At 43.9% G+C, this 14,274-nt stretch overlaps 1 protein-coding gene across 1 annotated transcript in view; it reads right to left on the bottom strand.

Annotated features, from left to right (window-relative positions):
* Positions 1 to 14,274, bottom strand: part of LOC121184799 (protein unc-13 homolog B-like) — a 125,258-nt gene that overhangs the window by 82,109 nt on the left and 28,875 nt on the right. Inside the window, exons 5-8 of the mRNA XM_041042681.1 lie at positions 13,779 to 13,902; positions 12,395 to 12,468; positions 11,575 to 11,632; positions 10,285 to 10,498 (exon numbers count right to left, since the gene is read on the bottom strand). Of these exons, the coding sequence (XP_040898615.1) occupies positions 10,285 to 10,498; positions 11,575 to 11,632; positions 12,395 to 12,468; positions 13,779 to 13,902 (470 nt within the window). The remainder of the gene's footprint in view (positions 1 to 10,284; positions 10,499 to 11,574; positions 11,633 to 12,394; positions 12,469 to 13,778; positions 13,903 to 14,274) is intronic.

Below are 14,274 nucleotides of genomic sequence, written 5' to 3'. Positions count from 1 at the left end.
AGAAATTGCTGTATCCTCTCTGATCTCATTAAGAGTGGGTGGAATAATATACTGCTGCTGCTGGTTAAAACTAATTTGAGACTGAGAGGACACATAAGGAGAGGAAAGATCCTTTGCATTTTGTAACTGGTGACTGGTAGCTGTGGTTTTGTTCTGAGGATCCACAGTTAGGTCAACAATACCTGGTAATGCTTTCTTTTCTGATTGCTTTCCAGTTTGTTTTCTTTCAAATATTTCTTTCTTTGCCTTGTTATTAGTGCAATTCATGGGCCGCCCATCTTCTGGCTGAATGTGATAACTTGAAATGTTAGCTGTATTTAGGCTGTCTTTGGCTGAGAAGTCCACTGGCTTATTTTGTTGGTGTGTATCCTTGCAGGTGATACTCATACCAGAAAAGACACGATTACTGTGGTAGGTATTTACATGCCTATGTAGTGTCTCAGTTGTGTTGATTCCACTCAAGGTTTGTCTTGCTTGTTGGTGTACAGATTGCTCCACTATGAGTGGTACACCAGCAGAACTATTGATTGATGCAGTTGCCCTGTTTCTGACCAGTGGCACAGCTTCAGTTGGCAAGATATCAGGAGCTATTTCAGACTGTTTGTGATGTGGTTTTGGAGACATGTCTAAGAAGCTTTTTATGGAGTTGGCAGGTGCTGATGATCTTCGATCAACTTCTTGAGATTCACTGTGCATAAGTCCTTGTTTCATCTTTTCTTGCCATCCTACCAGTGTCTGTTGCCTTTTAGGTTGCTCTTGGGAGAGGTGTGTTTCCACAATTAGTGGAACAACATCCAAATCTCTTTGAGAATGTGCAAAACTTGATGGCCTTGTTCTTACCAGTGATACTGGATCTGAATGGTTTATCACTGTGTCTGATTTAGATGCCTTGGTTGACATATCTAACGTGTCTTTAACTGAGTTAGCTGGAGCTGTGGAGAGTGGATAAGGCTGGATAATGGACAGTGAAATACCACTGGTCTCAGAGCGCTGCACTGTCTTATTACTGGGAAGTGGTTGATGCAGAACTGCGACAATATTTCTATCCAGGGTTTGCTGTTTTTGCACTGGAATCCTGGTTTGAGGTGGCTTCTGACATGTTGACTCCAGTGGTGCTGGTTCAACTACCAAAGGAATACCAACAGAATCCTTTCTGGCAATTGCTCTTGGACTTGGCTTATTAACAAGTGAAACTGCTTCACTTTGAATAGACTCATATTCTGGCGTCGTTCCGTCAGTGGCTTGGCATGGCTTGGGTGACATATCCAGTGCTACAGCATTTGTGGAAGTGGATGTCTGATGAGTTTGAACAGTAGCTGATGACTGTAAAGTTAAGTGATTTGACTTGGCAAAGACACCAGGTTTGCTTTGCTGAGACTGTTGATTTAGAATAGAATCTGTGTAGCACTGAGTCTTATTCTCAAACTCCTCCTGTGCATATGCAGGGGAGTTGACCATTATTTCACAACAAGGTTCTTGAGAGGGGATATCTACAACTAGTGGTATACCAACAGAATTTTTTCGTGCAAGTTCACGAACACTAGGCTTGCCTCTCATTAGTGGTACAGCCTCAGTGAGGGCATCACCTGTTCTAGCTTTCGGAACCACCTCCTTTAATTTGGCAGCAGATTTTGAAGTCATGTCTAATGTGGCCTTAACTGTATTGGCTGGTGCTGTGGTTTGCTGGGGTGGTTTATAAATTTCAAGGGATTCAGAAGACTGAACTAAAAGAGGCTGCTGTCTTGGTAACAATACTCTCCTACTACCAGATGGAATCTCGTTTTTGAGAACAGAACATTTTACTTGATTGTCCATTGCAATACGAGAATGATGTTCCTCAAAAGGTAGCGAATGAATATACTCTGTTGTTTGTCCCTGAGCCTCCGGAGATTCTGCTGTATGTGACAAGTCAATGGATCCGTGATGACTCGGACTGGTGTCTGTCTTCTCAGAAGTTAGTGGTTTTCTCTTTGTCAGTGACAGTGCCTCACAGCCAGGATGCTCTGATGGCACAACAGTTTGCTTAGTCTCCTTGATTGTTCTCTTGGTAGACATATCTAGTGTAGCTTTAATTGAGTTTGCTGGTGCAGTGGTCTCCTGATATTTCTGAGCATTTCCATTTGACTGATAGGAAGGAGATGTGAGAATTGCTGTCTTACAGTCAACAGAAGTCTGCTGTCTAAAACCAGTTTTAACTATTGGTGGGCTTTGGTGCATCTGCAGTTGTTGTTCTTGAGGTTCCACTTGTTTTTTCATAACTGGGCTTACCAGTGGTGAGGTATGTACCGGCTGCATCGATCCAATTTTTGGTGTGTGTTTGAGATCACCATCGAGGCCTGATGCTTTACTTGAAATGTTAGAAACAGAGGAGCTTGTTGTTGCTGATAACATTATGTCAGAGTGAGAGCTCTTTGATAATTCATCAGATGGTGTAAGAGGTGGTCTGGATGAAATGTCTTTTGCACCTTTGTCAGAAGCTTTAACATCAGTTTGATTTGTCTTAGTTGTTATACAGGTATTGTGGGAGGCTGGTGGTCTTTGGATATGCATTGTAGAGGAGATATGGCCAACTCTAACCTGAGGACTGGATAACCTCCTCTCTGGTTTGCTGTGTTGATCCACTGGCCTATGGATGGTCGGAGAATGTGTTTCCAGAACTGAAACTCCAGGACTTTCCTGTAAAGTGCCCACTGTGAGACACTGAGAATTGAGCAATTCCACTTCATCTTCCTCAGTCTGTTTTGTAAGATCTACAGCAACTGTGGTCTTGTCAGTCAAGTCCACATTTGTATCCAGAGAATCCATCTGCTTCCTTTCTTTGAATCTTTTCAACTTGTACTTTGTACAGTCAACAACTTCATCTCTTTGCGTAGATTCTATGTTGGCATCTTTATGTTTGATATTTTTGTTTTTATTAATTGTGGCAGACAAATCTATGACTTTATTGCTTATTTGAGGGCAAGAAGGAATGCCAAAGTTATGATTTCTGTTGTGAAGGTAGGCTTCATTATATTTAATTGAGTCATTCAGTATATGTAACTGTGGCGAAAATTTCTGAGATGAATCTTGTGGTTGCTTTTGAGACAGGGAGGATGCTTGGTCCACTGCTGAAGTACTGCTGACTGTGCTAATGTCACACGTCCCTGTGACCATAGTCTTATTTGCTTGTGATAATGCTCTGGGTTTGTCTGCCTGAGATTGTTGCCTGCTAAGCAGGGGTCTCTGTGTGGAAACTGAAGGCACAGTTGAGGTAGGTGTAGTGGGTAAACTCCTCACAGAAGTTGGCTGGGCTGGAAGACCTGAAGCGTTGTCCACTTTACTAACAACTGGTGGTGTAGGAAGTTTCCTTCCTGTCTGTACAGGTCCTGGTATTTTTGAAGCTGAAGGAGTCTCATGTAGATTTCTGGAAATTGTTGAAGTTTCTGAAACCTTCCTAGAAACCGATGGAGATATACCAGGCATTGGGGATGACACTGTCTTAATTTTACTTGCATCAGTGTTAGAAGACATTCCAGTGATTCCTCCAACAGGTGAAAATATAGAGCTTGGCTTTTGTTTTGTTTGGTCTGCAGGTGTATCATCTACATGTGCAATCCTGATTTCAGGAATTGGGTTACGTCTGTTTGGAGGGATTTGTGTTGAAAAGCACCTCGGGGAAGGTGCAGTTGAGGGTGTACACACATCTGAAATCCTCTGGTTCTTCCAGTATGGCCCCCCATGCCCTCCTTTTAGTGCCATTAAAGTAAGATCAGCTGCCTCCATTGGCTCCTCTTGACAGCTATAACTATTTTGTACTGATTCCACCTTGATCTTTTTAAGCTTGTACACAGTAAAGTCTACAGGCTGCTCTACTTGAGAAGATATGGATTCCTGAAACATTTGAGAAAAGCTTTCTAAATTCATGTTCATTATTTTTTCACCTTTTCTAAGGGCAGAAGTTAGGTCCATGGGTGCATCTGAAAGCACTAACTTATTCTGTTGCTGCTCTGGAATCAAGAGGCCTTTATCCTCAAGGCAGAGGGGGATTTTAAAACCACAAAGGGTCACTTTGTCCCTTTCTTTTTGTTTCAGAATTTTAGCAATATTTTCAGTGATATTTCCTAGAGCTTGTACATCCTCTGGTGCAGCACAAGCATAGAGATGTCTTCCAGCTCTGTCAGTTAGAAGGGAATAGATGTATTCCTCATCTGTATAAACATAATATCCACAGTCTCCAACCTCAGCTGGCCACCACAACCCTTGCTCCAAAAGTGAAAGCCATTGTTGATACCACTCAGAATCTTCAAAGAGAACATCATCATCTATATCTCCTGTAGCTCCTGCAGAGCTGCTTAAATCCATAGCACCATGTGTTAAGTCCATTGGACCTTTTTTTGAGGCAAGTCGTTTCAAAAACTCAGTTGCTGATTTCAACCCAAAGTCTTCATCTTTCACTTCGCAACTTATACCACTTTTTTCTACTACTTTGCTGAATTCCTGTACACTGCATTCTGTAAGTGACTGACATCTACTCAACCGTGTCTTTGTTTTTTCCATGGACAGATTTAGAGCAGTTCCTGTAGCAATCCAAGGTTTTCGATTCCTGTCAAGATCATTCAAATGGTCACAGCTACTCCAGGGTTTCTTGTCTCTGCAACTCATGTCAAACAAAACAACATCTTCATCTGGCTCAAGAAAGCGATTTCTGCTCTCAAAAAGCTGGGCAGCAGCATCCCTCCAAGGATGTGAGGGCACATTGAAGTCACTGATGTCCATTTCTTTAGGATTTAACCAAATGTGATTCTCCCATTGAGGTGTTCTAACCGTGGGAGATATATGCCCTTGGCATGCCTGGTAGCGTTCCTGAACTTGAGTAGCAAGGGCCTCAGCAAGGGCATAATCATTGAGTTGCTGCCACAGAAGAGCTTCTATAAGACACTGATGCTCATAAAGCTCTGGTGGAATAACACCATGTTCTGTAAAGTTGTATAAAAGATCCTTGTAACCATACTCATCTGCTGTCCCATACAAGAGACGCTGAATTTCCTCTAGATAACGTTGGGTTGGAGAGATTGTAGGATCTTGCCAAGCCTCAGACTGCAGAGGTACTTTATGGGTATCTATACCAGCAGCAGTTGTGACTGTTGCTGTACTTGAAGGGACATCCTCCTTACTCTTTGGTAATAAACGACCAAGAAGGCCTTTTTCACTTTCCTTCCCAGGAACAGAAGTGCTACTGTCACTGGAGCCTGTTTTGAAAATGCTGGATAACAAACCAGGAGATGTGCTACTTGTGCTGGTTTTTGGTTCCTCCTTCCCAGGCTGAGGGGCTGATGGCTGCTGTGACTTTGATGATGGCTCCTCTGTGCCACTAAAAAGACCTGAGAGGAAACCTTTTTGAGCTGGACCTTTTAAGTCCTTATCTGTGGCTGCATCTTGGGAGGAATGCATCTCTACTGGTTTGATTCTCTGAATCTGTGGTCGCCCCTGTCCTGCTCGTGGCTGCTGTTGCTGTGTTTTTTGAAGGTTCACCTCATTAGCAGGTGATGATGACTGTTCCCCAGTACCTGAAATTTTGTTTAACAGGTCAGAGAATAATCCCCCTGATTCAGACTGGGCTGGATTTTGCCCTGATTTAACAGACGGTTGACCTGTCTGTGCAGGCTGGGATGACTGTTGTTCCTGTGGCACATTTTCACCAGACGCAAGTTTCAGAATGCCCGAAAGTAAACCTCCACTTTGACTAGGCTGCTGAGTTGCTGTAGGTTGAGGACTTTCTGTTTTGGCAGGCTGTTGTTGAGGTGATGTCTGACCAAACAGACCTGACAAGAATCCCCCTTGCTGACTGGGTTGAGATGACTGTTGACCAGCAGGTTGACCAGGTCCAGCAGGTCCAGGTTGACCAGACCCAGTCTTTTGGGTGGGCTGTTGTGGAACATTGTCAGTAGATGCTAACTTATTAAAAAGCCCTGACAACAGCCCACCCTGCTGTGGCTCTGGTGCTGAAGCAGCAGGTTGTGGAGGTATCTGGTTTTGCCTTCGCAGAGGTTGTCTATTACCCTGTTGGGGTTGATGCTGGTTTGGATGACTAACAGGTGGCTGCTGTTGTGCTGGAGGAGTAGGACCTGTTGAAAACAACCCAGACAGGAAGCCCCCCTGTTGATTAGGTGGTTGCTGGGTCATCTTAGGACCTGTTCTTTGTGCCTGTTGATGCTCTGATTGACTCCCTGCTGAAGACTGTGGGGTGCCTGCATCTGCAATTTTGTTAAATAAACCAGTCAGCATCCCTCCAGGACTACTGGGGGGTTGTTGTGGAGGGACTTGATTTTGTCTTTGGAGGTTTTGCCTATTGCCTGGTTGCTGATTAGGTTGCCGGCTGGATGGACCACTCTGTTGTCGGTTTTGTGGAGGCTGGGCTGGGCTTACAGGAGCAGAGTCTTGGCTTCCAATTCCAAAAAGACCAGAGAAAAAACCTCCTTGTTGAGGAGGTGCTTGCTGCACTGGGTTCTGTTTATTCTCTTGAGCACCAGACTCTGATTGTGGCTGAGACGGAGTAGGATTAGGTTCAACAATCTTGTTAAAAAGTCCTGACAACACATTGCTTGATTGCTGATTTGGTTGTGTAGATTGTGAACCCAAAGGTGCTTTTGGTGGCTGGGTAGCAGTTTCTGTCAGTTTCAACAAACCCCCAAATAATCCACTAGGTTGAGGCATTGTTGCTGTTGCTTTTGGAGGTAGTTGTTCTGTTGTTTGGTCTGGTTTTTGCTGTTGGTCTGGTGGTTGATCAGAGGCTGCAGGTTGTTGCTGGTCAGGTTGACCTGTGACAGTGGGAGGTGCTTCTGTTGAACCCAATTTAATCAATCCTGACAAAATCCCTGCTCCCTGGGTAGGGGGAGTGGTCCCTTGATTCAAGTTTTGTTCAGGTCCTTCAATTTTTACTGTGTGATCAGCCACTTCTGGATGTGACTCTTGACTGGACTGAGTTGGTTGAGGCCCAGTCACTGTGTCTGTAGCCTTCTTCAAGAGCCCAGATAAGACTCCTCCAGATGGCGGCTGTGCAGCAGCAGGTTGACCTTGCCTTTGATTTGAAATTTGGCCAGATTGGCCTCCTGGCACTGTTGACTGATTCAAAGGAGCAGAAACACTGTCAGAGGCAAATTTTAAAAATCCAGACAATAGTCCTCCTGACTGCTGTGTGGCAGAATTCTGTTGTGCTTGGGGAGAAGGAGGGGAGGGGGATGAAAATAGGCCTGAAAATAGCCCACCCTGTTGAGACTGACCATCCCCTCCCTGGGCTTTCTTACCAGATGACACATCTTCCACTGGTCCTAGTTTTAACAGTCCAGAAAGAATTCCTTGAGCCTGTGAGGCTTGTGGTTGTGATGTGGCATGTTCCACAGGTTTGGGAGGACCTTGATCTTTAGATGTGACATCTGCTTCAGGGTCGATATCTGTTGTGCACTGGGGATCTTTTTCAGACACTGTTTGCTCTTGAGACAGTTGTTCTGTTCTGCACTCAGTGCTCTCTGTGGTTTCAGGGACCGTTTGCTCAGTGTGTTGCTCAGTTTGACAACTAGGTTTGGTTATTGTCACAGTGGGAGTCATTTGTGGTTTTGCAGGTTCCTTAGCAGGTTCACTTGGGGCTACCTTAAAGAGGTTTGAAAACCAGCCAGTTTCTGTGTTTCCTTTTGGAACACTTTCAAGAAGTGCGGTGCGACTTGGTGAGGGAGTTCTTGCAGGGCTGGGGGATGGACTTTTTGGTGGGGCACTGGCATCTTCACCAGATGCAAATTTAAGAATACCTGAGAGTACACCTCCTTCTGGTTTTGGTGGGGTTGTTATGGAAATATTTTCAGAGGAGAAAAATGGGATTTTGAGTTTGCTGCCTAAAAATGACTCCTCGGCAGGCTTGGTGTCAGTCTGTGAAGAATTTTCAGGAGGAACTGTTGATATGAGGTTAGAGAGAGATTTCTTAAAAGGACTAAAAAATCCTGCTTCTTCTGAACTGCTTTCAGGTTTTGGTTCAGATATTGCAGAAGTTCTTCTTTGTTGAATATCAGGTAGCTCACCAGATGACTCTGTTTCTGGCAGAAGCTCTACTGACCCACTTCCTGTTTCTTGCAAAAGCTCAATTGATCCACTTCCTGTATCTGGCAATAAATCAACTGATCCACTCCCTGAACCTGGTCTCATTTCTCCTGACAACTGTCGCTCTGTTTGTGAGCCCTCCCTATTAGGACTCGTAGTTCTGTTTAAAGACCCTTGCTGGGAATCACTGCTTGCAGCAGATGCACTTCTTTGCTCTGATGGCTGAGGTGATGGCTCCCTTGATGGCGGTGCACTGGAAAAAAGTCTTAAAGGACTAAGCCTTCCTAACATGGATTCAAACCCAGATGTAGACTGGTTAGCAGTGGTTGCACTGCCTTGTGCCTCTGTGCCAACACGTGTTGAGGCCTGATCAGAGTCAGCTTGCCGACTGGTTTCAGAGGACTGAAATGGTAAAAGAGCCTGAAGGGAAAACTTTTTTTCTGGTGTGGGCTCCTGAGAAGCAGGAGGAACTATGGCCACTGGGGGAGAAGTACCACCACTTTTGGGAATGAACGAAAGCAGTTTTGAAATGCCAGACTCAGGTTGGGGTGATGCTTGGGAAGTAGGTGGATCGGTGGTACCAGAGGTTTCTGTGGGTTCAGTACTAGCTTTAGGGATTAAAGAGAGCAACTTTGACATACCAGAGTCTGCCTGTGGTGGTTGGGGGGATGGAGATGTGCCAGAGGCCTCTACTTCAGTGGCAGACTTTGATCCTGTGATTGTACTGAATAATGAGCTCATGGCATTCTTTACTCCAGCTATGCCCTGCTCAACAGCACTGTCCTCCTTAACTTCAGCTTTGACTTCACTGCTATGACTGTCCTCGGGCTGCACAGCTTTAGAGTCGGTTGGCAGTGCTGGGAGTTTTCTTCTAATTGGTTTAGGCATTGACTCATAGTTGTTGATCTCCTCCTCTTTTACAGCCAGGTATTCAGACACAGAGTGAACTAAACTCTGCAGTTCATCCATTGGATCTACATATTCATCACTTGGCTCTTCTACGGGAGACAACATAGGATCTTGTCCACGACCTGCTCTCCCTCTGCTTGAATACCCTTGTCCTCCAAAAGGTGACATATACTTGCCAGGGCAGTAGTAACTTTCATATTCGTGACTAGCATCCCCCTCAGTGAATGTCAGGTCATCTAGTTCCTCTTCAGATCCAAAGGAATACTGCATCTCATCTGAACCAACTGAGCCATATTCACTCCTCCCCCTGATCCTTGCAGCTTCTTCCCGAGCAGCCTCCTCCTCACGAAAAGCTGCATAGCTCTCAAGTGTTTCCTCTAAGGCAGTTTTGGCCCACAGTCTGGTCTTGTAAAGCAGACCTTCGCTGTCTGACTGCTGTCGTAGCTGTTTGATGGAGGGAATTATATCAATTTCAGGAGGCGAGGATTCGTCCTCAAAGCTGCCGGCTTCCTTATAAACTAAACGTACTTCTCCACTACCAAAGCCATGCCTCTGTCTGTGTGACCTGCCAGTCGGATCCTCAATATCCTCAGGGGATAGTGCATCACATTCTACTGTCTGATAGAACCTGCTGCCTTTGGACTCAGAAGGGCTATCGCTGATCCGGTAGATGATGCTTTTGTCTTCGTCCTCCCATAATTTTTGCTCAGCATCCAAGTAATCGTCCAGGACACCTGAGTCAGGCACTTTGTATTTACTCTCCCAATCCTCCACACCCATACCTGAGTCAACAGGGATTATTCTTACTCCACCCTTACTGTTAGATCGTCTGGATTCAAGAAAAAAAATAAAGTGCCATGCAGGAAGCAGTGGAATACGATGCAAAGAAAAAGAAAGGCAGAGAAATCAAACATTAGACGTGAATCAAAAACAGCAGATCATGCAAAGAAAGTGTTTATGTAAGTAAAGAAACAGAATAGCAAAAAGGAAAAAGCCAGCTCTATGGAAGGAAAGCATTTCGTTTGATAATGTGCAAAATCTGTTTTTACCACAAAGTTGTGCACATGAAAAACTCATATGCATTTGTTGCAGCTGTTAGGGATTACTTTGTCTTCCCATAGCAACATTCACAATTTCATTGTTCACATGATTTTAATGACTATGGAAGAATTTGTTTAAAATAAGTGTTTCAAAACCTCTATGATTGGATCCTGCTGCTCTTGCTAACTTGACTGCTCAAAGAAAAGAGCAAATGATCAGAGCCCAAGGCATTTGACTCAGTGTGCCTGTGAGTGGGTGCGTGTTTACCTGGGTCCCCTCATTTCTCTATAGTCTAGCTCATAGCTTTGTACAGAGTCAGACTCCCTGGACAGGGTTTGATGTTGGACCCTGCGTCCTATCGGGTACTGGTGCACTGATGAATTTGTCTGGGAGGTGTTGTGGAACCGTGGAGGTCTGTTGCTAGTTTCACTGCGGTAATCGCTGTCCCGGTCGTCCACTGCACTATCATGGTCATCGAAAGCTGGGTGAAAGACAACGGAAACACTTCAGTGAAACACTGGATGATTTATACAATGAACAAATGTATGACTTTCAAATTATTTAGGACAAATAAACTCTAAGAGCTCCAGTAGATTTTCAGATAGTGTTCTTGTTCATTTTGTCTCATGGTAGAATATCCCTCTGATAGACCATGTTACATGGTCTGCTCACTGCTAGTTTGGATATAGCTCCCTCTTGAGGTAGCAGGCATGTAATACAAAGAGCATGAACATCAAGCTGTCAGTGATTTGAACATCGAGAAATTTGATTAATAGAAACAATGTAACTTCAAATTCCACATAAAAGAGATGTCGACAAAACAGGCACTGACGCTTTGTACTAGGTTAACAGAAATTGAAATTTCAAATACAAACACAAAAAAGGATAATGCAGTGGCCCTTATTTGAAAAGAGAGGTAAACAGCAGTGTATCATGCAGAAACAGACGAGTCACAGGGGGGAGAACACAACCATTATACGTACTCTGCTGGTCACTCCATCCAAAATAACTCCAACTGCCTGATGGCATGGAGGCAAGTCAGGAAGAGAAGTAAACTTCATTACTAAAGAATCAAACCAGTAGCTGTGACTGGTGATGGCTGAATGAGTATGCAACATGTAATGGGGACTGAAAACACCCAAATCAGCGAGGCCTGATGGAAATGATGAATGGTTAATACCGATGAGAGATGAATAAGAATTTAGTGAAGCTGGACTGAAAATGTGATGACAGGGTCGATTTCACATCCAGTATGAGCAATCGACATTGACACAACAAAAGAGCGGCAGGGAAAAGCAGGCCTGTGCTGAAGCACGGTTAAATGAACCATCGCCAAAATGCATCAGCACTGGTCTCGTGGCTGATGTGAGATTTCTTTCCTTATTCATCAAACACAAGAAGAAACTTTTTTTTTTTTTGTCCAAATGAGAGTGATCAGTGTGGAATGAACAAAGCACCCACAAAAGACAACAAACACAAACTCTGGTATAAACCATCACGTGAAAGTGCTATGGCATGAATATATATAGTTTAGCAGGTTTTTACTTTAACACTTACAGCACTGGGAGGGTACAGATGCCATTCGTCTTCTCTGGACCTCTTCCTGCAGTGGATACTTTCACAAGCGAAAAGCAGAAACAAACAGGAGAGAAGAAAGAGAAAATATGAAGAGATCAGTGAAGGAAAATGATTTAATGGTAAAATAGCACATTTCAGTGCAGTATCTATGGATCATCTGTGCTGCAATAACCAGAATTTGCCACTAGGTGGGAGCAGAGAGCAATACAAACTGGATCTTCACTGAGAAGGGTGCACCGTGTGACAGTACAGTATTTGGTAAAACTGGAAAATGCTGTAGAGTCTGTAGCTAAAACAGAAGAGGAATCTTGTGAACAGCACAGTCTGACACAAATACAAACAGACTTAAATGAAAACAAAACCTCAGATTTCAGAAGCATTATTTCTTTCAACCATAAAAATATTTTACCAGAAGTTACAGAGAGTGATCTAGTACAGTAACTTGTCAGTGCAAATTTACTTCTACGCTTACATGAATTTCTTTAGTAGGATGGAAACAGGATACAGAAATGCACGATTAGAGGTTTAGAGGTGAAAGTTTTTCAGGATGCACATTATGTTTTTACACACAAAACCAGAATAATATTATCCTGTACTGCCTGTAAAATTTAGTGGCACAGAGTGACTTTTTACCCAACTACCTACTTTCAAGATGAAGAAAAAGGAAGTCTGTCCTAGCTGGGATTCCCCTCTGTTTTCTCAGAATCCAAGTCTCATGAATAAGCTGCAATTTAAAGTCTCTAACAGGTTAATAATGTCTAACTTATTAACAGGAAATAGATTTCTTTAGTAATCTTACCTCGTCATGTATCCGCATGGTATTGATTCTCTCCAGTTTACTGGTCCAGTACTGAGCCTCGTCTTCTGGGATATCTGGACAGATGGATTGAACAGAAGAAATAGATGGATTAAAAGTTAGAAGAATAAAAAGAGTGACAAGAAAGTACGTGGAGGAGAGTGCAAGAGAGGGCGGTGAAAGCAGGGAAGTGGAGGATAATAAAGATACATGGGATTGAGGGAGAAGTGTATGTTAGGGATGGATAATAAGACTGAGGTAGAGGTGGATAACAGAGAAAGAAGGAGAGTGCAAAAACAAAATGTGAGCCAAAGTGCAAGTGTAAATAAAAGACCACAGGCACTGTAGCCCCACCCTTCCCTCAGTCGCCTCTCCTCCATGCTCCCTACTGCATCCTGTTTTATCCCATCCACACTGCCTGATGTGCTCCCATCTTATATTCATGTGTGTTTAATAGCGGATGAGGGGGTTTTCCTCTTGGGCACCCAGAAATAGAATACGCAACCCCCTCAGGGGCCTTACAGGTCCTCCCCAAAGCCAGAGACAGAAAAGGATGAGAATAGGGAAAAAGATGAAACCCTGACTTTAGTCTCTGCCATCTTCCCCAGTCATGATCAGCATTTTATTTGGAATACACTACTGTAAATTAAATATCTATTTAATTTAAAATACATGTACAGAAATCACAACCTACTACAGACAGACATTTGAATGTTTGTGTGTTTCAGTAAGTCTCACTGTGATAAATTATGACCAGATGCAACTCCCCACTAATTAGGACCTATGTTGTTAACTGGATGTCAGTGACTTCCACTTTTTTCTCTTTAAGGATTTGTCAAAGTTTCCTAAAATAGGGAAACTACCATCTTATCTCCATCTTCAGGCCCTGGCTTTTGTGTTGAGATGAGTGGACAGCAGCATGAAGCAGCGCCATCATGACACTGGGTGAGGGATGATAAATAAAGTGCCAGGCAGTGTAAGGAGAAAGGAAAAGGCAGCTGAAGAACAGACATTTCAGGCAGCTCCCTCAGATTACCACCCTGCCAATGAAACAAAGGGGTCCAAAGAGTTGCTGCTGATTACACTCCAAAAATAAAAACTGCAGAAAATAGAAATAAAGAGTGCTGGGGAATGTTTAGGAGAATACTCAGGGCAGCCAAAATGTTACCATGAAGAAGCCCATTCATAAAAACTTCATGAGCCGTAATGGTACCTCCTCAAGCTCTAACATAAGGGGGTTCTACGAGGGAGCTCACTGGGATAAACCACAGCAGCCGAACACAAGCTCTCACAAGCTGAAGTAAAGTATGACTGATGAAGCTAAAGCTGAAGCTAAAGATGCTAAACTATCAGTTTTTTTCTTCAGTGTTTGTGTAAATATGCATACCAAAGGGTAGCTCAAAGCGGGTGTCCAGCAGCACTTGGTGTGGAGTTGGGTTGGTGGTACCGCAGATCTCGTCCTCCCTCATTAAGACCTCTGAGTCCAGAGACGTCCACTCTCCTGGCCCCTCCTGAAGGACAGAGATGCAGATGAACAGAGAAAATAGAGGGACAGGAAGACAGAGAGGGAAAGAGGTCAAGAGGGAAGGATCAAAGATGAAAAACAGTAGATGAAAAACAAAATAAAGGACGATAGAACCAAAGCATCAACTTGGTAATTGAGGGCGGGGGTCGGCTGAGGAGGAATGCCACTCAATAAACCTGAGCAAAGATGAAGAGATGAAGACGCCAGGAGCGAGGCTGGCAATTCAGACCCAGACCGCCTGAGAACAGCGATGAGCGTTTACTGCTCTTCAGACTGAGTGAAGAAGTCAAACACCGGAGGCTGAATTATTAACGACTACACAGGCGCCGCTGCATCGCTTTAAAACTCTTCAGGAGAA

The sequence above is a fragment of the Toxotes jaculatrix genome, chromosome 7, assembly GCF_017976425.1.
Source record: "Toxotes jaculatrix isolate fToxJac2 chromosome 7, fToxJac2.pri, whole genome shotgun sequence".
In the NCBI taxonomy this organism is placed as follows: domain Eukaryota; kingdom Metazoa; phylum Chordata; class Actinopteri; family Toxotidae; genus Toxotes; species Toxotes jaculatrix.
Note: the sequence above shows the minus strand (reverse complement) of the source record. Positions and strands in the feature narration are given on the sequence as shown.